The sequence below is a fragment of the Capra hircus genome (genome assembly GCF_001704415.2).
Source record: "Capra hircus breed San Clemente chromosome X unlocalized genomic scaffold, ASM170441v1, whole genome shotgun sequence".
Taxonomy (NCBI): domain Eukaryota; kingdom Metazoa; phylum Chordata; class Mammalia; order Artiodactyla; family Bovidae; genus Capra; species Capra hircus.
In genome coordinates, this window is record NW_017189516.1 from 45,733,098 (window position 1) to 45,756,703 (window position 23,606).

At 45.5% G+C, this 23,606-nt stretch overlaps 1 protein-coding gene and 1 pseudogene across 1 annotated transcript; one reads left to right on the forward strand and one right to left on the reverse strand.

Moving 5' to 3' along the window:
• Window positions 1-12,445: 12,445 nt before the first annotated feature.
• On the forward strand, window positions 12,446-13,175 carry LOC102187930. Its single transcript, XM_005701018.2, has one exon. The coding sequence runs from the start codon at window positions 12,446-12,448 to the stop codon at window positions 13,124-13,126; it is 681 nt and encodes a 226-aa protein (XP_005701075.1). The 3' UTR covers window positions 13,127-13,175.
• Window positions 13,142-14,957, reverse strand: LOC102188206 (annotated as a pseudogene).
• Window positions 14,958-23,606: the final 8,649 nt, after the last annotated feature.

A 23,606-nucleotide genomic window follows, 5' to 3' on the forward strand; every position in this document is an offset into this window, starting at 1 on the left:
ATCTGGATGACCTGGGTTACCTAAGTATTCTACCCCCCACCTTTTTTTTTAAACCTTTCATGTTTCTCTTTCTTTCTTTAGAAGCAGAGAACCCTTCTCACTGGCATATTCAGACCTTTCCCTGTAGAAGAGAGAGTGCTTAGTGCTTAGTTGCTCAGTCATGTCCGACTCTTTGTGACACCATGGACTGTAGCCCACCAGGCTCCTCCGTCCATGGGATTCTCCAGGCAAGAATACTGGAGTGGGTCGCCATGCCTTCCTCCAGGGGATCTTCCCGACCCAAGATTGAACCCTTGTTTCTTATGTTTCCTGCACTAGCAGGTGGGTTCTTTACCACTGTGTCACCTGGGAAGCCCAACAGAAGAGAGCAGTAGTTCCCTTAGAAATGCATCCTCAGGCCCCATCCCCATCCCCTGGGGTTTCTGGTGCACACCAAAGTTGGAGAAACGGTAAGAATGTTACCAGCTGATGAGCCTATTCTGAATTTCTTCTGAGATGCCACACAGCTACCATGGGCCTGCCCCAAAGCCCTGCAAGGAGTTTATAAGCCCATGGACTTTAATCCTCTGTCAGCCTACCTTAGTCTCAAAAAAAAAAAGTATTTAAAATGATAAACGCCACTTACAGTATTATTGTGTAGATATAAATTCATGTTTCTCAAGAGGACTCATTTGAGGGAAAGGTCACAGCAGGCAGTGTGCGGTCTGTGGTTGGGGGAAGGCCAGCAGGGAGAACCATGGGCTTTCAAATGCCTCCTTCCCCCTCGATGGGGGTAGATGAGTGAGTGGTTTCTATTTTTTTAACTGTAATTTTATTTAATTAATCAATTTTTTATTTTTCGGCCATGCCATGTGGCATATGGGATCTTAGTTCCCCAACTAGGGATTGAACTCCTGCCCCCTGCAATGGAAGCTCAGAGTCTTAACCACCAGACCTCCAGGGAAGTCCCAAGTGAATGTTTGTTAAATCAAGTTAGTAGAACAATTTACCAAAATTTGAATCTACTAGACTGTAAAAGCCCATTTTTACAGTCCACCCATTGTAGCCTATCTTTGGGGAGAAATTTAAACTCTCCATCTTTAAGATTGCTGTGAGAAATTTCAATAACCTCAGATACGCAGATGACACCACCGTTATGGCAGAAAGCAAAGAGGAACTAAAGAGCCTCTTGATGAAGGTGAAAGAGGAGAGTGAAAAACCTGTCTTAAAACTCAACATTCTAAAAACTAAGATCATGGCATCTGGTCCCATCACTTCATGGCAGATAGATGGGGAAACAATGGGAACAGTGACAGACTTTATTTTCTTGGGCTCCAAAATCACTGTGGACAGTGACTGCAGCCATGAAATTAAAAGATGCTTGCTCCTTGGAAGAAAAGCTTTGACAAACTTAGACGTATTAAAAAGCAGAGACATTACTTTGCCAACAAAGTTTCATCTAGTGAAAGCTATGGTTTTTCCAATAGTCATGTACGGTTGTGAGAGCTGGACCATAAAGAAGGCTGAGTGCTAAAGAATTGATTCTTTTGAACTGTGGTGTTGGAGAAGACTCTTGAGAGTCCCTTGGACTGCAAGGAGATCAAACCAATCAATCCTAAAGGAAATTATCCTAAATATTCATTGGATGGACTGATGCTGAAACTCTAATACTTTGGCCACCTGAAGCAAAGAGCCGACTCATTAGAAATTTTCTAGACCCTGATGCTTGGAAAGATTGAGGGTAGGAAAAGGGTATGACAGAGGGTAAGATGGTTGGATGGCATCACTGTCTCAACAGACATGAAGTTTGAACAAGCTCTGAGAGATGGTGAAGGACAGGAAAGTCCGGCGTGCTGCAGTCCATGGGGTCGCAAAGAACTGAACACGACTGAGTGACTGACAACAATCTTTAACTTAAAAGCTTAATGCTAATTGCACTTCTAAATCGATTTATACTATGGATGCAGATCTAGGGGTATATTTCAAGGATGATGGGTATGAAACTCAAGTTTAATTTGCAGGCTCTGCTCTCCAGCTCCTCCTTCACATTCCTGCCACAGAAAGCATGCTAAACCACAGCTTCAATCAGAGCATTTTCCCCCAGGACTGGCTCCCCAGTATTTACTGAATTAACTTCATATTTCTCACCTGACATTCATGACTTACACTGTACCTATTAGGTTGAACCTTAGGAAACTGCCATTTCAATGGGGCAAAATGGCCAAATGTTAGCAGTTTCATATGGTTCAACCCTAATATTATCTACCTCATATTTAATTGGCTAAACTTCTCTACAGCCTTTTATAAAGCCATATTATAAAGATTTAAGCTTCTTGGAATTTTAATTCTTAATCTTAAAACTGCCAGCCCCAACTGTTGGTGAAAAAAATCTCAGAAAGAGAGAATGTACCCTCTTCCCCTAAAGGTACAGAGACACTGTTGTGTGGCGTGAAGCCAGTTCCATGTCATAAAGTTAGAACTAGGGAACATTCATTCACTCAAGGATCTGTCTCTCTCTCCTGGCCAATGTGGAGGTTTGAGTGAAAGGCCACGGTTTGATTTTGTTTTCTGTTACTATTTAATATAAAAACCATCCTTGGAAGTGTTATCTATGAAGAAACACATCTCTTAAGATACCTGAATGTCAGAGTTTGTTGCTGCTGCTGCTGCTGCTGCTGCTGCTGCTGCTAAGTCACTTCAGTCATGTCCAACTCTGTGCGACCCCATAGACGGCAGCCCACCAGGCTCCCCCGTCCCTGGGATTCTCCAGGCAAGAACACTGGAGTGGGCTGCCATTTCCTTCTCCAATGCATGAAAGTGAAAAGTGAAAGTGAAGTCGCTCAGTCGTGTCCGACGCTACTTCAAATACAACTAAGGAGACAGCAACAAAAACTCAATCTAATTGTAAAGTACATTAATATCACAGATCATCACATCTTGCCAAATGGAACCTGTAACACCTAACGGTCTGCAACTAGGATTGGTCATGTCACTTAATGTGCTGCTCTGGTAATAATATTACTTAAATTGTCAGTTCTGTAAAGGAACAAATATATCTAACAGATTTCTCTGTTACCTGGAAGAAGAGTTTTGGAATTTCTTTCTCTCCCTTTAAGTGTTGTAAGTCCTGTTGTGACTCTGCTGGATCCCTTACTCAAAGGGATCTTTGTTTCATTTAAATAATCAAGAGGATCCATGATATGGAGCCAACCCGTCATTTTGGCCTTATCCCTCCCTTTCGCTCTGCTTATACACCACGCAAAGAGTCGGACACGACTGAGCAACTGAACTGAACTGATAGACACAGCTCCTCATCTGTGCACATCACCTTCCACCGTTCCTCTGCTGGTGCTGTTCCTCCGCTTAGAACACCCTCCTCCCACACCCATCTCAGCCTATCAAAATCCAAGCCAAGACCCATCCAAAGATCACCTCCTTTTCAATGAACGTGCAAGTGTTAGTAGCTCAGTCGTGTCCAACACTTTGGGACCCTACTAAGGACTGTAGCCTACCAGGCTCTTCTGTCCAGGGGATTCTCCAGGTAAGAATACTGGAGTGTTTTGCCATTTTTCTCCAGGGGATCTTCCCAACTCAGAGATCAAACCCACGTCACCTGCATTGCAGGCGAATTCTTTACTTTTACCATCTGAGCCACCAAGGTGTCACCCAATTCCACCCGGTGAGATTTATCTTTAACAGTATTTGCCACGGTGTCCTTGATTTATAGTCGTTTGTGTGTTTCCCTTCTCTCTCTCAGTAGACTTTATTTTTTACAATTTTATTGAGATATAATTGACACATAACACTGTGTCAGTTTTAGGTGTACAATATAATGTTTATACACATGCACAGTTATCGGAGTGATTACCACAATAAGTTTAAGTAATGTCTACCACCTCACATACTTACTTGTTTTCTCTGAGTAGGCTTTAATCCTACTGAAGACAGAGAATGCACCTTACTTCTACTCCAAGTACTGACCAAATGGCCTTGCATGTAAGCATACTCTCAATAATCAAGAAACAACATTGAGAAAGTCTCCCACAACCAACATAAAGGGACATCTTGACCCCTAAAACCAAACCAAACCAGTCTTCTTCCCCCACTGCAGGAAGTCAACTCCCTCACATGCCTGGAAGATTCTAGAACCTGGCTCACTGTCACTCTCCAACACTACATAAGACTTCTCGGTGATTTCAGTATCCACACAGACGCTCCTTCCAATAGCTTGGCCCCTGGTATCCTTGACCTTCTCTCCCAGTGACTGTGTTCACCATCTCCCACAGGCAGTCTCTCCCGGGGTTTTACTTGAGACCTCGTTACCGATAACCACAGGGCCTCCACAATCTCAACCTCAAATGCTTCACGCTCCAAACAATGCCAAAAAAATAATTTCAAAATAACTCTGCTTTCTCAAAGAGTATGAAGAAGATGCATCGCTCCAAATAACACTGCCTAAAATCATCCCCTTCTGTCTCCAACTCTTCCTTCCAGTAGAAGTTACCATAGTTCTGTACAGGAGCGGCTTAGAGCCCAAGAGGAATCTTGCTGGGTGGGGGACGGGCATGAAGGGATTTGTTTCAAAGCTGCGCTTGCAGAACACTTCACACGATGCTGAGAGAACATCCATAGCGATTATAGGGGGAGAGGGCTGCAGGGTCCCAAGCAGCGCGCCCCGCCTCCTCCCCAAGGACTTCTTATTCACGTCTTACAAAAAACTTTAGAAAACTCACCCAGAACAGTCCTTTGAAAAAAGTTTCACCAGCCATAGGCTTCTGCCCTTTTCCACTGGAAACTGGGAAGGCAGAGCCAGAGCTTTTTAAAGATGATTGCTTTACAATATTGCTTTGATTTCTACCATACATCAACATGAATCGGCCATAGGTGTACGTATGTCCCCTACCTCTTTAACCTCCCTCCCACCTCCCACCCTTGCCCACACCTCTAGGTTGTTACAAAGCCCTGGTTTGAGTTCCCTGAGTTATCCAGCAAATTTCCATAGAGTCAGAGCTTTTAAACAGAGGAGAATGGGAGAAGGCAAGGACGCTTGCTCTGTGTGTCTGTGTGTGTGTCTGTGTGTGTGTCTGTGTGTTTGCAGTGGGGCTTTCCCTGTCGTCCCAGAGTTGCTAACTCGAAACAGGAAACAAAAAACATCAGGTACTCCAGCAATCTGAAAGAAGAGAGCTCCTGGCTGCTTTCTCCTGGGGCCAAGTGGGAAGGGTAGCGGGCAGGAGGAGGGGGGTATCCCCGGCTCCCCCAAGTCGAGACGTCTAAGGGAGAAATCCACGAGAGCTGCTCGAGGAAAGAGGCAAGTCTGCAGGAGGGGAAAGTGGGTATCCAGTTTCCGGCACGGTCCCGCCGCCTGCCCTGCAGCCTGGGGAGCAGTTGAAGAGGAAATTCTTGTTTAGCTAATCCTCTGGGCGTTGCACCGACTCATTGGAAAAGGCCCTCATGCTGGGAAAGATTGAAGGCAGGAGGAGAAGGGGACGACAGAGGATGAGATGGTTGGATGGCATCGCCGATGCGATGGACATAAGTTTGAGTATGCTCTGTGAGTTGGTGATGGACAGGGAAGCCTGGCACGCTGCAGTCCATGGGGTCGCAAAGAGTCGGACAAGACTGAGCGACTGAACTGAACTGAACTGGGCGCTGCGTGCTATGTGTGAACCTGGTGTCTGGTGCCCCCTTGTGGTCGACAGAGATCTGAACGCGAGAGAGCCAAAGATACCGAGGGGTTGGGAAAATGAGAACGTCACACTCGCCTTGATCCGTGACCCCACAGCCTTCAAAGTTCAAAAAAAGCATCTCAGCAATTCCCAAAGCTCCATGTGGAAGAGCACAGCGCTCACTTAGAGGGCTGTCGACGAGATGGGGGTCAGAACCTGGAGCAGAGGGTGGGAGTCAGCAGGCACAGCTGCTCTTCTCTCAGGGAGCCCCAAGGGGTGGAGGAGCCCAGGGGAAAATTAGAACCCACCCCCCGCCCCGCGTGCAGAGGCGCACTCCCCCTCCACCTCAGCAGATCTGAGCGTCAGCCCTGGAAAAGGACTTTATCCCTTCTCTTCTCTTTGCCCCTCCAGGCCCGAGGATGCCATATTGACTTTATCATTGGGACTGATCAACTTTACCAACCGAGGTCACTCAGAAAGTTGTCAGATTTGCCCAAGGTGTCATTAAAGAATGGGGAAAAGGGCTAGGTGCTGTACTGAAAGTAGTGATTGGAAAAAATAGTTTCACGTATACAGTCCATCACTGAATCCAGACCTGTCAACACATAGTTACATGTACCCAGGCAAAGGACTTTAGAAGACAGAACATACCATGGCAGCACTTAACAGCTTATTGTCTCAGGCAAGTCCTATGCGAGCCTCAGTTTCTTCATTTGTAATGAAGATGAATGAATGAATGAATGTTAGTCACTTAGTCGTGTCTGACTCTTTGCGACCCCATGGACTGTAGCCCACCAGGCCCCGCTGTCCATGGGATTCTCCAGGCAAGAATACTGGAGTGCATAGCCATTCTCCATTCCCTTCTCCAGGGGATCTTCCTGACCCAGGGATCGAACCCGGGTCTCTTGCTTTGCAGGTAGATTCTTTACCATCTGAGTCACCAGGGAAGCCCTTGTAAGAAGATAGTGAAGTCGCTCAGTTGTGCCCGACTCTTTGCGACCCCATGGACTGCAGCCCACCAGGCTTCTCTGTCCATGAGATTTTCCAGGCAAGGATACTGGGGTGGGTTGCCATTTCCTTCTCCAGGGGATCTTCCCAACCCAGGGGTTGAACCCGGGTCTCCTGCACTGCAGGCAGATTCTTTACCAACTGAGCTACAAGGGAAGTCCCTGTAAGTAATACCTAATAGGCAAGGTTATTATAAGATTAGAGGCAGTGTATGTAAATGTAATATAAGCTACTATTTATTAAAACACATTGATGCAGGTATGGAGGCATTTGCTCCCAGTTTCCTCTGACAGAAGATTTGAAATAGTCTACAACAAAAAAACAATAGAAATAAACAAAAAGGAGCAAGGCAGGTTGAAATACTAACCATAAACTTGGTGATTTCAGTTTCAAATTGGGTTTTGAGTTTCCTGGCAGCCAAGGCACAAAGGGAAACCTGAGAACATTTACAATTCAATTTATCTGAATGGAGGAGGGGTTACCACCTTCTCAGGGGTAACAAGCTTTTCTTGCTCTAAATTTCAAAAGTGATATCTCTGAAGGGGTTTTCCTGCAATGGCTTGTAAATTACCTGACATCTTGACGATTCTTGACCATTCATTTCCAAAGCTTCAGTAATACAGTAAATTGGGACTGGAACAAATCATTGAAGGTGAATGACCCAGATTTCTACACTTCGGATCACAGTTGTATTCTACAGCAATTCTTATCCCACAATTTTCTCAGATGAGTTTTCCCTAATACATTCATTGTAAGATCACTCAAAGAATATTTAAAGTCACCACTTTCACTCCCAAGCAAATGTTTTTATTTGTAACTCATAGAGAAGTTTTAGAAAGAGGACAGATCTAAGCAAAAGTAGAGATGTCTATTTAGATGAAAGAGCTAAATTCAAGACTCTTCTCTTTCCAGACCCAATTCAGGCATATGAAGGCCACAGGGCTCTCCCCTCAAGACCATGGTCGCCTTTCAAGGGCATATTAGCACAGGGAGTAAACAGCCTTTGCCAAATGGTGCTACAGGTGAGCCTCCCCTGCAGAGGCACCTCGACTGATCCGCACTTATACCATGAGTTTCCAGGGAAGATACTGAAGTAAGCTCCTGTCCTCTCTCAGCTTTACTTTAATCCCCACATAGGTTTTGCTTTTACCATATGGTAATTATTTCCAAATCACAAGTGCAAACACTCACTCTGATTGGAAAATTAGCAGATTTCAAACTCAGGTAATTTGTCCCTAATGAGGAACTTGTTGAACTGAATTTAACAATTAACTCGAACACCCTTTGCTGACTGTGGCTACGGCAGTGAAGCCGGGAAGAAGGAAGGGCAAGCCAAGGGCCAGGGCTCGGCAGGACTTTCGGCACAAGATGAAGGGTGGTATGGGGCAAGGTGTGCAGGATCGGGCAGGCTGCAGGAACATCAGGAGCTTGATTGTTCAAATGGATACACACAGGCCAACCTCAGAGGCACTGCAGGTTCACTTCCAGACCACCCCAATAAAGCAAAGATCGCAATAAAGCAAGTCACGTGAATTTTTTGGTTTCCCAGTATATATAAAATTATGGTCAAGTAATGTTGTAGTCTGTTAAAGTGTGTGATGGCATTATGTCTAAAAAAAATGTACATACTTTCATTAAAAATACTTTGTTGCTAAAAGATACTACCCATCATCTGATCCTTCAGCAAGTCGCAGCAGTCACATCTAAGATCACTGATCACCGTAACACATAGAATAACACTGAGAGTTTGAAGGAGCCAGGGAATTACCTGAATGTGACACAGACACGAAGTGAGCAAACGCTGTTGGGAAAATGGCACTGATAGATTTGCTGGACGCAGAATTGCCACAAACCTTCAATTACTCAAAATGCCATAAATCAATTTACACTTGTATGGCCAATTTTAAACATACACCAAACATACTTCTTCACAGAAGGAGGAGCCTCCATGTTCCCATCACCTAGCTCATGGCTGTGCTGGTTTCCTCTGTGCCAAAGAGCTCGAGTTGCTGACACTGGACAGGGAGGAGGGGTGACAGGAAAGGGAAAGAGCTGATAGTGAATCTCCCCTCTCAAATTCCCAGGTTACAAACTCCCTGGGGTATGGGTGGGATAGGTGAGTTGTAATTAATTGCTGGGATGGTTAGTGCCTCTGCATCACCATTTTGAATACAGTCAGCAAAAGGCTGACCCTTGTTTTCCAGTCTCTCCCACCCTCCAAGCTCCAAGGCTGGGGTCCCTTGATCTCTACCTACAAGTCCAGGCCCAGGTGATCAGAGGCGGTGAGGATTCCTGAGAGCGCCGCACAGCACATGGGATCTGCGTCATCACTCCCATTCCACCCTTGTGCTCTGGCGATTGGCTCCTCCCTTATCTCCAGAATTGGTACCCAGATCATTCCTGAGGTGCTGTCTCTATGATCTGCTTTGCTCCTCTGGAGCTGCACAGATCAACATCAGAGCCATAGGCAGCTGTTAACCACTTGGAACATGGCTAGTGACACTGAAGAAGAAACTTTAACTCATTTAGATTTTAAAACTGGTACTGGATTGAATTACTGGAAAACTATGTTTGGAAAAAGAATCTACACTGTCAATTGTAAATTTTTTAATGTAAAGACAGATCCAGCATTTCTGATGAAAAATTTGCACCTGAAGTTAGCCAGGCTGGAAGTATCTGGATTCTGAAGATTTAGTAAAATAAGAGAATATAGGGCTTCCTTGGTGGTCCAGTGATTAAGAATGCACCTGGCAATGCAGGGACACTAGTTCCATCCCTGGTCTGGGATGATCCCACATGCCACGGGGCAACTAAGCTCATGCCCCACAACTACTGAGCCCACGTGCCTAGAGCCCGTGCTCCGCAACAAGAGAAGCCACTGCCATGAGAAGCCCGAGCGCCGCAAAGGGACTAACCCCTGCTTGCTGCAACTAGAGAAGCCAAAAATAAATAAATTTAAGAAAATATTCTTAAAAATAAAAGAATATAAAATGTCTCACTAAAATTTTTAAGATATTGATCACATATCCTTTGGATATATTTGGTTAAATCACTAAAGGTAAGTTCTCCTGTTTCTTGTTACTTAAAGCGTGGCTAGTAGATTTTGAACATATAGGATTCCTATTCTGTTTCTTTCAGACAGCGCTGACCTAGAACCAGAGTCCTCCCTGTACTTGATACTATCCTCAAGAAATATAATCCTGAGCTCAAAGCCCCACCCTGCAACAAGGGCCCCAACTCCCCCAACAAGCCAGACCGTACGGAGTCCACCTGGATTTTCCTGAATGATCATCACTTGGATCAGTTTCTCTGTTCTGTATCAAAAAATTCTGAGGCCATCTACTTTCACACAACCACCTCACTATGAATGCTCAGCCCTAAAGTCCAGAAGACAAGGCCTGCAGGGAACAAATTTCAGATGAAGTGCATGGATCTGCAGGAGGGAAGAGGCTGCAGGTTCTCAAGATGCTAAAATGAATGAAAAGTTTATTCACAAAACACAGACAGGTATTATACTCTAAAGAGATCCTATATCAAGTACCAACCTTGGTGAGGACCATTAGAAGGAAATAAAGACAGCCAAACAGTAATCTGAAACAAAACTGCATTTATTTGCTTGTCTGGGAAGGGAGCAGGACTTCAGCTGGTGTCGCCAGGTAGCACTTGAAAAGGTCAGTGAGGACAAAGCAGAGAAGGTACACAAATTCTGAGTTCTGGTGTCTGGTTGGCTCACAAGGCTGAGCACACACTCTTCCTTGCAATTGGCCATTGCACTGCTTCACTCCTTAAAAGTGCAGGCACCATTCCCGAAGATGTCCAGGGTGGGCTGCATGAAGCTCTAATGCACTCAGGGTCACTCCCTGGCCTCTCTGCGCTGTTGGCCTCCAGCTGACCAAATCTTTCCTTAACAGGATCTCTAGCACATTAACACAGCTGGGTTGATCGAGTAAGACCTGCCTGTTATCTGTCTCTTTGCTCATCTCTTTTGGAACTGCCAGACCAAACTTCCCTTTACTTGGTTAGGGCATATATGTATACTTAGAAAAAATAATTTTATAAGCAAGTTCGCCTTCAAAGTTATAAGAACAAAATATAAGAGGCATTCAGATACTTGTACACAAATGTTCAGAGCCACACTATTCACAATGGCAAAAGTGGGAACAACCCAAATGTACGTCAACACACAGTGGATAAACAAAAGCTGGTGTTCACAAACAAGGAAAGGGAATTCAACTCTAAAAAGGAAGGAAGTACTGAGATCTGTGCCAACTTGGATGAACCTCGAAAACATCATGTCAAGTGAAAGGGGCCAGACAGCAAAGGTCACAGAGTCTCTGATTCCGTTTTTAGGAAAAATGGAGAATGGGGAAGTCCATAGAGACAGAATGTAAATCGGTGGTTTCCTGGGCTGGGGGAGAGGAAGCTGGGAAGAGAGTGCTGGATGGGTGCAGAGATTTCCCTTGGGGGATGAAAACGTTTTGGCAACAGAGGCTGTGGGTGCACAACACTGTGAATGGAGGAAATGACACTGAATCGCACACTTTAAAATAGGCGATTCTTACGTAAACTTACCACAATAAAAAAGGGGGGAAGAAAGGGATTAAGTAAACAGAAAAGTTCAGGGATCTTTTGAGCCCCATTGAAATAAGAAAGAAGGAAAAAAAATAGAGAAGAGGAAGCAGGCGTGGCTGACCAATGGGTGATCACAGCAAGAGACAAAGAAAGGAACGGGGCAGGGGGATGTCACCTCGAATGTAACAAGGTTGAAAACACCTGAAAAGCAAACAAATCGACTCATTTCCAAACGTTTAGCTATTTACCTTCTGCAAACAACCCAGGGATCTCAAAAATGTAAATGATTTTATAGAGACACAACCACATCCCAGAAGTGCCTTTTCAAAGCTGCAGCCTGGAGGACACGACCTGGGCTGGGGACAACCATGCAAGCAAGTGCCCCACCTCCTGCTGCACACCTGCAGGGGTCCCAGGGTCTCTAAAGTGATAGGATCAATTTTTGGTACGTTTAGCTATTTCTCCCCCAAAATGTGTCAAAATTGCATCGCATACACTGTGCAAAAACTTAAACAAATATGGAAGTGCATTCTCTTCTGAAGGATGTTTCTAATATTTCACAGGCCACTTCACTGTAGATTACGGACAGTGAAACCCTTTGTAAAAAGCCATGACCTTCCTGTGGCATGCTAACAGGGATGGACCTTGAAGTCAGGATACTCAGTGAAATTAGCCCCTCACCAAAGATGACAACTGCAGGACCCCACTTCTAGGAAGACTCTACCACAGCCAGACTCAGAGACCCAGAAAGTAGAGGGGAGGGGCAGGGGCTGGGGGAGAGGGAACCCGAGGAGTTGGCACTCCACGGGGAGAGAGTTTCACTTGTGCAAGCAGAAAAGAATCCTAGAGATGTGTTGTACAACAAGGTGAGCCCACCGAACACCAGTGAGCTGGACATGTAAAATAGTGAAGGCGCTACAGTTTATGTGTTAGTAACTCATCTAAAAATTTAAAAGTCATCTTGTTAATACTAATTTTTACTGTCTTGGTATTACAGTTTTATTGCCTGAGAGAAATAACAAGGCTTCAGGAGTTTAAACTGACCCTAGTTTGGGTCTGGATACACTTGAGAATATCACAAAAAAATAACTGTCCACAACCACCACCAAAGCCATGGCTTAATTATTAAAGACCTTCGGGGCTTGTATGTAAAAACTGTGCCTCTTGGAAGGTCTGCACATCCAAGAACGTAAAATAGTGACACGTTAAAAAAAACCCAAATGAGGTTGGCATTCGGGATTCATTTGGTGGCTGCTCTTGGATTTTTTTTTTTTAAGAGAGAAAACCAGGCAGGTCTCAGGGCTTTGGGGTGGCTGGGGGGCCTCCCTCCGGGGTCCCTGCGGTCTGGCTGCCTGGATTGGGGCCCCGAGGGGGCAGCACGGTGGGGGCTGTGGGGGCTGCAGCCACTGGGCACCGTACCACCCTCCAGTAAATCGGCCGGCACGGGACCTGTGAGGCCTGGATCCTGTGATGCGAGATGCTCGGCCCCGGGTGGCTCTGGACAGAGACTGGTGGAGACAACCTGGGCACCTGGGGCTGCAGGGAGTCCTGCTGCCGTCGGAGGTGAACGACCACTGCTGGCTGGGCATGGATGGGGGTGTTGGGCCGGGCAGCGCCCTGTGCCCCTGGAGCCTGTAAACCCAGACTCTGTGGACTTTGACCCTGTGGCCCTGGGGTCTGTGCGCTCAGATACTGTGGCCCTGAGGCTTGTGTTCGAGGGGCCTGTGCCCGTGGGGTCTGTGCCCCTGGACGCCATGTGCCTGAAGCCTGGGCCGCTGGTGGCTGAGGCCATTGCGGGGGCCCCTGGGGAACCAGCTGGTAGACACACGGCTGCGGGGCTTGCTGCTGGCTGCTCCAGACCAGCGAACTGCGGGGGACCTCCACCAGAGCAAAGGGCCTGAGGTCCGAAGCATTTTTCAAAAGCACCTGAATGGTTCTGGGAGGAGGGGGAGGAGGACGAGGAAGCAGCGGCGGTGGTGTGGATCTCCAGTTCGGTAGCCGAGATCCTGCGGGCCACTGGCCCGGCTGGATCCCCACAGGAGTGGGGGCCCTAGGGGCACACTCTCTCCCTGAAGCCTGGTTACAGCAAAAGGGGCCCACTACTCTGATGACCTTCAGGCCAGGGGAGATGGTCGTGACCCGGATGTCTGGGGTTCTTTGTAACGCACCTGGGGTGGACAGGGTGGCCGCAGGAAGCGAGCTACCTCTGTTCAGCTGCACAGACGATCTCTGGGAAAGACTGGGTGGCTGAGGAGCAGGGTCAGCAGATGGATGGGCCTGAGAGCTGCCTGCCTGCTGTGAGGTAAAGCTGTCACCGCAGGAGCTCTTCTCTGGGCTCCAGGGACGTCTCTTGAGTGGGGGTGGAGGTCTGGCTCCCCAGTTTGGCACTGAGGACCGCATGGATGCAGCCCTAGGCTGTGCTGACTGTGTCCCTGGAGAAGGCTGCCTGAGATGGGCTGAGCCACTGGAGCTGGGTGACGTCTGCACTGGACACTGGGCGCTCTTCTGGACCAGCTGCTCGGATCGACTGACCACTCTCCCAGCATCAGTCTGTGGCCTGGGCAGGAAACTCTTGAACTGGTCATCTGTGGAGGCCTGGGGCAGACACGGCTCTCTCTCCCTTGTGGCTTCTTTCTCAGACCCATTTCCAGCGGCAAGTGAATTATCAGTTGGCTGCCTGACGGTCAACCTCGTTGCCTGGGATTGGTAGGCAGCCTCACATCCAACTGCAGAATCACCTAGTACCTCCTGGGTTGGTTGTGACTCCTCGTATCTGACAGACTTCTTCCCTTTAGCATACTTCTGCACATCCACTTGAGCAGGGACGGCCAAGTTACAGGGTCTCTGTTTCCATGTATCTACACACTTGCCTGCTTTAAAAATCTTTAGGCCATGATGCTCACTTGTTTTACTTTCTCTTATTTTTTTGCAAGAAGTCAGGATTCTTAGCTCAGGAGGAGGTGGACAATGGGACAGCTCCTGTTGCCGATTCAGAGCAGGCGCCGAAAACCTCTTGAGGCTCCTTTTCATGGGAAGAGTGTTCAGCTTTTGTTTGTTATAGAGCAGTCTGTTTTCAGTGCAGGCTACTGATACAGAAGGGTCTAGACACAGTGGTTCTGCTGTAGCTAAGATCAGTTGGCTCTCAAGCAAAAGTTTATCCTCCTCGGTCCAGTCCTGGTCATCGCTGGCTATGGCCTCTACATCGCAGACTAACGTCTGCATGGTGGGACGTAAGAGAACATGCCTGCTTTGGTAACGCGGAGGTTCCCCAGCACTGGACTGCCTATAGTCCCGTATCTCTGCTATGACACACCCCTGATGAAAAACATTAACCGCAGACTTATCCAGGAGATCCACCAAAACAGGAGGTAATTCTTCTGCATCCAAGTATTCAAGCAGTTCTCCTTCTTCATAAGGCAGTGGAATGCTCTCTGAATATGATCCATTTTTCCCTTTGAGCATCAGGGAATAGCCCTGCTTTCCTGGGTACAGGTTGATCACCAAACAGGGCAACGACTCTCTCCTAAGGAGCTTCTCTAACAAGTTCACGTTGCTTCTTAATTCCTCCGTAACCTCAGGCTGTTTTTCACATTCTTCAACATAAATGTCATACAGTTTTTCCTGGAGAGATGTCTCTCCGCTCGACGAGTATTTCCTTTTCGGAGGTCTTTGTTGGGCAGTTGCAATGACATAGTCTGCGCGATCCAAAGCTTGCTCTAGAGACTGCTGCATGATCATACAAGATGGGGACCCTGTAAGAAGAGCACATGGAAGTGGGTGATGAACTCAGTCTTGCAAACGCGCCCACTCCACAGTGGAGCGAGCAGTGTACCTAAAAATGAAAGAAACCCGCCCCTCAACAAGCAGAGCACAAAATACCTGCGACTTGGAGAAAGCCACCGCTGGTCTAGCCTCTCGCTGCTGCAGATGGGCTGGAAGCAGGTCCCACCCCGCCCTCAGGGCATTGCTCCCCGGGTGTGCACATGCAGATTCCAGTCTCATCATTCCATTACCTACAGCCCACACTTCCTCCAAGGGCTGGCCGTGACAGACCCTCTTTTCGTATAACCTTGAAAGCAAGCTTCCCAAACTACAAGAGGCCAACGTAAAAATCCATTTTTTTTTTTTTTTGGTACGGCTTTAGTACACACCAATTTTCATGGTAATCAGTTGCTGGGAAGGTCATGAAAGGTGGCCGTTTCTTTCCTTGGCGATCACGTCACCAAGAATTACCCACTGTCTTGGGAGTCTTTTGTTTGTTCCCAAGGGCAGGACTGCTCCTGAGGTCCATCTTCAGTTTAACACACCCAGTTTGTACCTCTTGACTCCAGGGACACTGGCTGTATTCGGCGCAAGCATCAGAATTCTTCAATGGCTCTTCCCATGATCTCCTGCCTGATGCTTTTCATGGAGATGTGCACGGTAACATGACATTCTTTGACGTAAGGGCTTCCCTTTTATTTCCCTAGCTATTTCAGAAAGGGCTTTTAGTGTGTGGTAGGTAAGTTATATTGTCTGGCAATTGCAGTTCAGGATTAAGCTGTTTTAAAAGGTGGTTTGTGTCTGATAGGGTTGAGAACTATTCTTCCTGGTGCTGGCAGTACAGTTTAAATGATTACTTTAACTGTAGACCGTAGCTACAGTCCTAGGGACGGTTTAGAAGGATATGACTGAGTCCTAGATACTTTATGGGCCATTGTTTTCTATTAATACTACTGCCTTAAAATCTGCCAGCCTTTTGAAAAAGCTTTTTTTTAAACCTCTTGATGTTTAGATTTAGACATAATGATAATGGGATATTCATTCTGAAGAGTCACAACTGAGAAGAATCCAAAATCAATTGGTGAAACTCCTGAATTACAGACTACTATAAAATAAATGTTTTTCTGACCAATAGCAATTATGATAATTACATATTACAGTAGATACAATCTATTGAAATAGGACTAATAACTCCTTGACTAAGAGTTCCTGAAGCATATCCCTTGTTCAGGACTGGACAGGAATCATTGTCTCCTGGCATGTCAGTTGTCTTGGGGCAAGGGTATAAGTCCTCCCTTGGTATCACCAGGTGACTGGTTTCAGGACCCCGCGCCCACCCTGCTGCTTTTAGGGACGAGCCAACTGCCCAGAGCCAGGTCCTCTGACTGTTGTGTGTTCTGTGCCAGGGGGTCTCAGTCTTGGTGCTAGTGACATTTGTTAGGGGGGACTTTCCCGGGCACTGCAAGATGCTTGCTAGCATCCCTGGCCTTACCCACTAGATGCCAAGAGCTTTCATCCCTGTCGTGAGAACCAAACACAGCTTGAGGTATTGCCTGATACCATTGGGGGCATATCTTTCCCTTGGTTCGGAACCCTGAGGTGCCCTGCTCTGTAAACCATGAGCTTGATCGCAGTCAGCCCCTCAGCTGATGTCCCCGGGTGCCCCTCTCTCAGGAGAGAGGTGTATCTGACCCTCTCCTCTGGGATGGACTACAGGTTCAGTTGTTGTGGTGACTGGGTCTTTGGGCGCGGTCCCCAGGAGCCATCCCTGACAAGAGGATTCGAGTGCAAGGAGTTTATTTGGAGTTCATCCTGAGAAACTCTGGGCAGGGAAAGGGCAGCTGAGTCAGGACTGGGGAAGAAGGTGGTAAAAGGCACAGTCAGGAGCAGAAGGCTGCTGGGGACAACCGGTGCCTGCCGGGGGCCTTTGGGAGACAGTGCCGAGCAAGCGTCGGGTGGTCCTACCTAGAGGCACAGAGGCTGGGATACATATCATCCACTCCTCTCTCTCACTGGCTGAGGACAGTCCTGGGGGCCGTATTCCCGACCCCTCTGGGTTGCCACATATGAGTGCTGCCATGCTACTGTGGCTGGAATGCCCTCGGTGAGCGTCAGGAGTGTTTGCGGTGATGCTCAGTGCTCCTGTCCAGGATGGCAGTACCGTGCGGGCATGGGCAGGGCCCTGGCAGCATGGGCTACGCCATCATTCTCGATGATGCAGAGAGTGTGCCATGTAGTGTATCTGGGCATGTGGACACATGAGACTCTTTTGCCTCCAAGCGAAATGAGTGATTTCACATGAGGTTTTGTCAGCTGCTACAGCCCACCAGGCCGACAGTGGAGAGTGCGATCCTCGCCTTACTCCTCATGGGGTAAGGCAGTCTGACCGCACGTGCACTGGCTGAGGCTCTGGGCCTAGCCGTGCGTGTGTCCCGGTGAGCTCTGGTTGGCCTGCCAGGGCTTCTCATGGCTCAGCCACCCCCTGCTCCTGAGCCCCCTAATTGCCTGGTCTTTCGACTGGAAGAGGGTTTTTGAAATTTTTCGCAGTGCACACCATCCTTGGAGTCTTCAAAACACATCCACTAGCATGAATATAAAGACTCCAACTGCTGCTAGCCACTACAGCAGCTTGACACAGATGCACATGCTGGGAAAACCCATGGCCAGATTAAGACGTGCTGGAGGAGGGAGAGAACTAAATTAACAAGATAAGTCACATAATTTACAACAGTCAGCTCGTCTGTTCCATACTCAATGAGTCAAGCATGAAATTTTTTTAGGTATAGTATACAGAGAGTAAAATTTACCACTTTCAGTGTACAGTTTTGTGAGTTTTGAAAATTGTTTTCAGTCATGTAGCCACCACATCATGATATAAAACTGTTCCTTTCTTTCCAAAAAAATTCCCTCTTGCATATTTGGAGTCAACTCTGGCCTTGCCCAGAGTCCCTAGCAATCACTGATGTTTTTACACCTATGGACCAACTTTTCCAGAATGTCATATAGATTCATAAGTCCTATAGCTTTGGGGGCTGGCTTCCTTAACATACCTACATTTAAAATTCATCCATGCTGTTTCATGTGTTGTCAGTTTGTTCTTTATTAGTTGCTGCATAATATTCCATTGTGTGGATATACTGGAGTTTGCGTACCCAGTTAACAGCTTTTGGTTGTTTTCTGTTGGGGGTGATTATTAACAACGTTGGTGTAAACATTTGCAAAAGATTTTCTGTGAATATAAGTATTCATTTCACTTGAGTAAATATCTAGGCATAGCAATGTTGGGTCACACGGTAAGTCTGCATTTAACTGGACAAGAAACTGTCATACTGATAGTGTCTGTAGCATTTTGTATTCCCAGCAGCAATGTTTAGAATCTCTGTTGCTTCTCATCTTTGTCAGCTTGGTATTAACAGGTCTGTTTCGTTTTAACCCATCCTAATAGGTGTCTAGTGTATTTCACTGGGGGTTTATTTTCCATGTCCCTAATGACTAGTGATATTGAGTACCTTTTTATGAGCTTAGTTTCCACTTATATGTTTGTTGATAAGTCTCTTCAAACATTTTGCTTATTTTTTACCAGGCTGAGGTTTGAGAGTCTTTATATGATCTGGATACTAGTCGTTTAGGAGACATGTGTTTGCGACCACTTTCTCCCTGTCTGTAGCTTATCTTTTCATTCTCCTTTGTTGTTGTTCATTCTCTCAGTCATATGTGACTCTTTGTGACCCTGTGGACTGCAACGTGCCAGGCTTCCCTGTCCGTCATCAACTCCTGGAGTTTGTGTAAATTCATGTCCATCAAGTCGGTGATGCCATCCAACCATCTCATCCTCTGTTGTCCCCTTCTCCTCCTGCCTTCAATCCTTCCTAGCATCAGGGTCTTTTCATTCTCCTAAAGGTGCCTTTTGAAGAGCAAAATTTCTTAATTTTTATGAAATCCAATTGATTACTTTTTTCTAAGTTGTGCTTTTGGTATCAGGTTTATGTTATCTTTGCCTAGCCCAAGTTCACAAAGCTATTCTCTTATGTTTTCTTTTAGAAGTTTTATAGTAGTGAGCTTTTATATTTAGGTTTATTGTCTATTTTGAGTTCATTTTTGTATAAGGTGTCAGGTATAAGTCAAGGTTCGTTTTTTGCTTACGGATGTCCAAGTGTTCCAGTATCATTTGTTGAAAAGATTATCGTTTCTCCATTGAACTGCCTTCCCACCTTTGCAAAAAATCAATTGACCATATATGTGAGGCCCTATTTCTGAACTCTCATTTCTGGTCCACTGATCTGTTTGTCTATCTTTGTGCCATATCAGTGTGTCTTAATTACTACAGCTTTATAATAAATTTTGAAACCAGGTAGTGATAAAGCTCCAACTTTGTTCTTTTGTAGATTAATTTTGGCTAACGTAATCGTTTTGTCTTTTCCACATTTTAGAATCATTTTGTCAATTTCTACAGCTTGTTGAGTCCAAACCATAGTTCGAATAATTATGTGTGTGTGCCTTTGAGCAAGTTATTTTATTCTTTTGTGCCCATTTCTTCATTTATAAATTGAGTTGAGATGATGATGATGCCACTGACGCCTACTTGGTTTAGTGTTTTGTTTTTTTTTTAATGTTTGGTCGCACCGTGAGGTATGTGGGATCTTTGTTGCCTGACCAGGGATTGAACCCCCATCACCTACAGTGGAAACATAGAGTCTTAACTGCTGGGCTGCTAGGGAAGTCCCTCATTTAGTTGTTTTGAAGTTTAAGGACATAGTGAGAACTCATTAAAGGTTAGCCATTTTTCCCCTCACTATCACCCTTCCAACTGCCTTTTCCTTTTATTTCTTTAAGACAGTGGGGCACCATGGTGAGGACAATGGACTGGAACTGGGTGAGACTGATGGCAGGAAAAACATGTCAGGAAGTGATTACAATGTCCCAGCGGTAAGTGATGAGGTCAATGTCAGTGAGGCCATAAAGGAAGATTGAGCACTGAAAACAAGGAGAGCTGAATTTGACTCAGAACTGCTAGCTTTAAGAGACTGTGTGGCTTATGGCGACTTACATGGTATCACATATAATTCACAATCTTTTTTTTGGGGGGGGGGGTCAAGATTGTAGGAAGTTGAGGAATGATGGCATTCTTTAGACTGCTCTTTTGCTCACTACTGCTTACCTAGGGCACAGCACCGGGCCTTGCTAGGTACTCACAGTAAACAGAATAATACCCCTGCCCCCAGATGTCCACATACTACTCTTTGGAACCAGTGATTCTCTTACCTTTCAGTGCAAAAGAGACTTTGCAGATATGATTAAGCTATAGAGCTTGAGATGAGGACAGTATCCTTGACCTTCTGGGTGGGCCCAATATAATCACAAGGATCCTTCTAAGGGAAGGAGGGAGGGAGGAAAGTCAGAGAGAGACTGAAAGATGCTTTGCTGCTGGCCTTGAAGATGGAACAAAGAGCTAGAAGCCAAGGAATGCAGATGGCCTGTGGGAGCTGGGAAAGGCCAGGAAACAAATCCTCCCTGGAGTCTCCAAAATGGAATGCAGCCTTGTCAACACCTTCATTTTTTCTTAGTGAGATCGATTTCAGGCTTCTGCATTCCAGAAATACAAGATTATACATTTGTGTTGTTTTAAGCCACTGCATTTGTGGTAATTCATCATAGCAGCACTAGAAAATGAATGTATGTTTTATATACAGTGTTTAGAATTAGTGAAGATCTGTATTCTGCTGCCTGTAGTTTACTGAATCAAGGTTTGCACAACCTCATACTTCTCTAACAAAAGTGTGCTACCTGGTTGTCTAATATCTGATTGAAACTGAGGGGAAAGAAGAGATGTACGAAAAAGACACAGGCAGCCTTGCCCAGAATATCTACTATCATCCTTCTTTAATTTTACAAAACGTTTTGTTTCCAAGATCCCAAATGTCAGAAAAAGTTTAGGGGTCTTTGAGGAACGCAGAACAAACCCAACCAGAACAAAATAGTGGTAGGAACTCAGGCTCTGAAATCGGGAAAAAGCAAAACTGAGAGGCCTATTTTGCTAATGGGGTTGTTTCCAAGTGTGCTTCTCCCAGGCCACTGCTGATTGCATTGTGGAAGAAGAGGCCACCGGCTCCCCATTTCCCCCTCAGAGGACTGCGGGGGAATGTTCCATTTCTGCAGGCCTTTTGGCCGGGTCACTTTCCCAGCACATGCACTGCCAACTCCTTTCTGATATCAGTCCACAGTTTACACTTGACAAATCCAGCTCCCTATCCTGGTGCAACCAGAGACAGGGATCACCCCCACGAGATCATGTAAACTGAGTTTTTAATGTCAACAGAGGTCACCTGCTCTTTAGCTCTGTTTAGCTTTCTAGAATTACAATGGCTAACAGCTAGTGAGTGCTCTCGGTGTACAGTATCTGCATTCCTTAATCTCTCAAAGCCTGAGGAAAAAGAGACCCAAAAGGTTTTAAAACTCGTCAAAGCTCACATGATTGGAGCAAATTCAGGAATATATATGGTTTTTCTTAGCAGACAAACTTTCTCTTTCCCCTGAAATTAAAATGTACTGCCTAGAAGCCTTTGGGCTTAGATATTCTAGCAAGGCCTTTAGGAATCACAGCTTCTTTTTTTTTTCTTCCCTATTTCTAATTTTTCCCAAGGTGAGGCATTTATTCAGGTTGAGGCTTACAGTCCATTAGAAGCTCAATTAGCAGAGCCTCGAAACAGTGGAAAGGGGAAAAAAATCACAAGAAAATGGGCAAATCTGAAATGTATTCATTCCCAAGAGACATAATGAAAACACCATTCAGGGTCAGGATCCAGAAGCAAAGCAAGATCAGCATCATCACCCCCAGACTCGGCTCCATCCACAATCTCATACCTGTGGAGGTTGAAAGGGACTCCTGCTACCACTTGGAAGCATTTCCAAGGACAATGGCTAAAACCAAAAATCTTTTCCATAGGAACCTACTATATAGCACTGGAAACTCTAGTCAATAATTTGTGATGACCTATATGGGAAGAGAATCTAAAAAAAGAGTGGATATATGTATATGTATAACTGACTCACTCTGCTGCACGGCAGAGACTAACACAACATTGTAAATCAACTACACTCCACAACAACAAGAAGCTTTTTGCAAAAACAAAAAAAAAAACCCAAAACCTTTTTCATTATCCACAACATTCTAATCCCTAACCCAGTCCATAGACTGCATGTTTTTTACAAGAATTACTAAATGGAAAAAGAAAAAAAGAATTACCAAATGGAACTCAAAAAATGGAAAGCATGCTTTGTGCTCAAAAATATAAAAATACATTTGTGTATATATTTTATAAGTGCTAAAATTTCATATTTAAATATTAATTAAATAGCATATAAATATAAGGTATATAAATAGATGTAAATACAGAAATAGAAGGGAAAATAGTACGTTTTGGTATATATAATTTTAATGTTTATATAATTCATGTATATAGTAAAATTCTGTGTATATTCAAGCTCACCATATTACCTTACCCAAAGAAGTTCCTATAGACAAAGTATCCCCGATTCAGTCACCCTACATTTTTGAAAAAGAGTAAAAACTTAATATATTTTTAAAAGAAAACTGTGTCATCAGATCCATTTTAATAAGGCTGACTAATGTTACTAAATATATAACACTGTCTAATACTAAATTACAGTTGAAATGTATTACTAAGAAAAGATGATAGCCCCAACTATAATTTTAATTTTGTCATATATAAAAAAGAAATATGACTCCTGGCCTACATTCTTCTGGAAATATCGTTCATTATCTGTTCATCTGTCTCGGAAAGTCAATCCTGGTGCCATTGCCATTTTGATGATAGTCTAGTCTTTACAAGGCCAAGGTACGAAGTATCCTCTCTTGTAAGAACCTCTCACATCCCATGTGACACATTCTACATGTAACCCAAGCCGTAGGTTCTCCCTACTGTCTTCAGATGTGATGTTTTTCCTATTATATTTGGAGAAAAGCAGGTTCATCATCCATTTGCTCCAGAGTCATACACCTGGCACCTCCTTCTCTGCTTTGTGAGCTCCTGCTCTGCGCCACCCCAGGCAGCCTTCTCCCCCATGTGACGATGCTGTCGTGGAGAGGGAAGGCGGGCCACACTCCCTATGGTGGCCTGCCCTTCATTCCCCCACGACGGCAGGGGATTAAGACCTTACTGATCACGAGGGGATAAACTAACTGGTTTTACAGGGGTAGAAAAAACTGTTTAACTAAATGCTAAACATGAATTCTCTCATGCTGTTGTTCAGTTGCTCAGTTGTGTCCGCTTCTTTGCCAATTCTCTCCTAGTCCAAAGGAAAAGAACAAAGGACGTTAAACGCTTCATTGAGGAGGGTGGGGTCCTTTTGAGGGCACACCCCAGTTTTCAGACTTGCTCCCAGGCCCACTCTTCTCTGTCCCTTTGAGGGAGAGAGAGAGCAGGAGGCCCCTTCATCACGTGTTCAGTGCCGTTTTCATTCCACCATAAGGAGAAGGCCACCCCCTGTCTCAGGGGTCAGCACAGTGCTGGGCTTATCAGCTTCTGCAGGGCGCAGTTGGGGGCCCCATCCGGGCCCTCTGGGACCCCGTTTACAGTATCTATATGCTCCTCTCTTGGC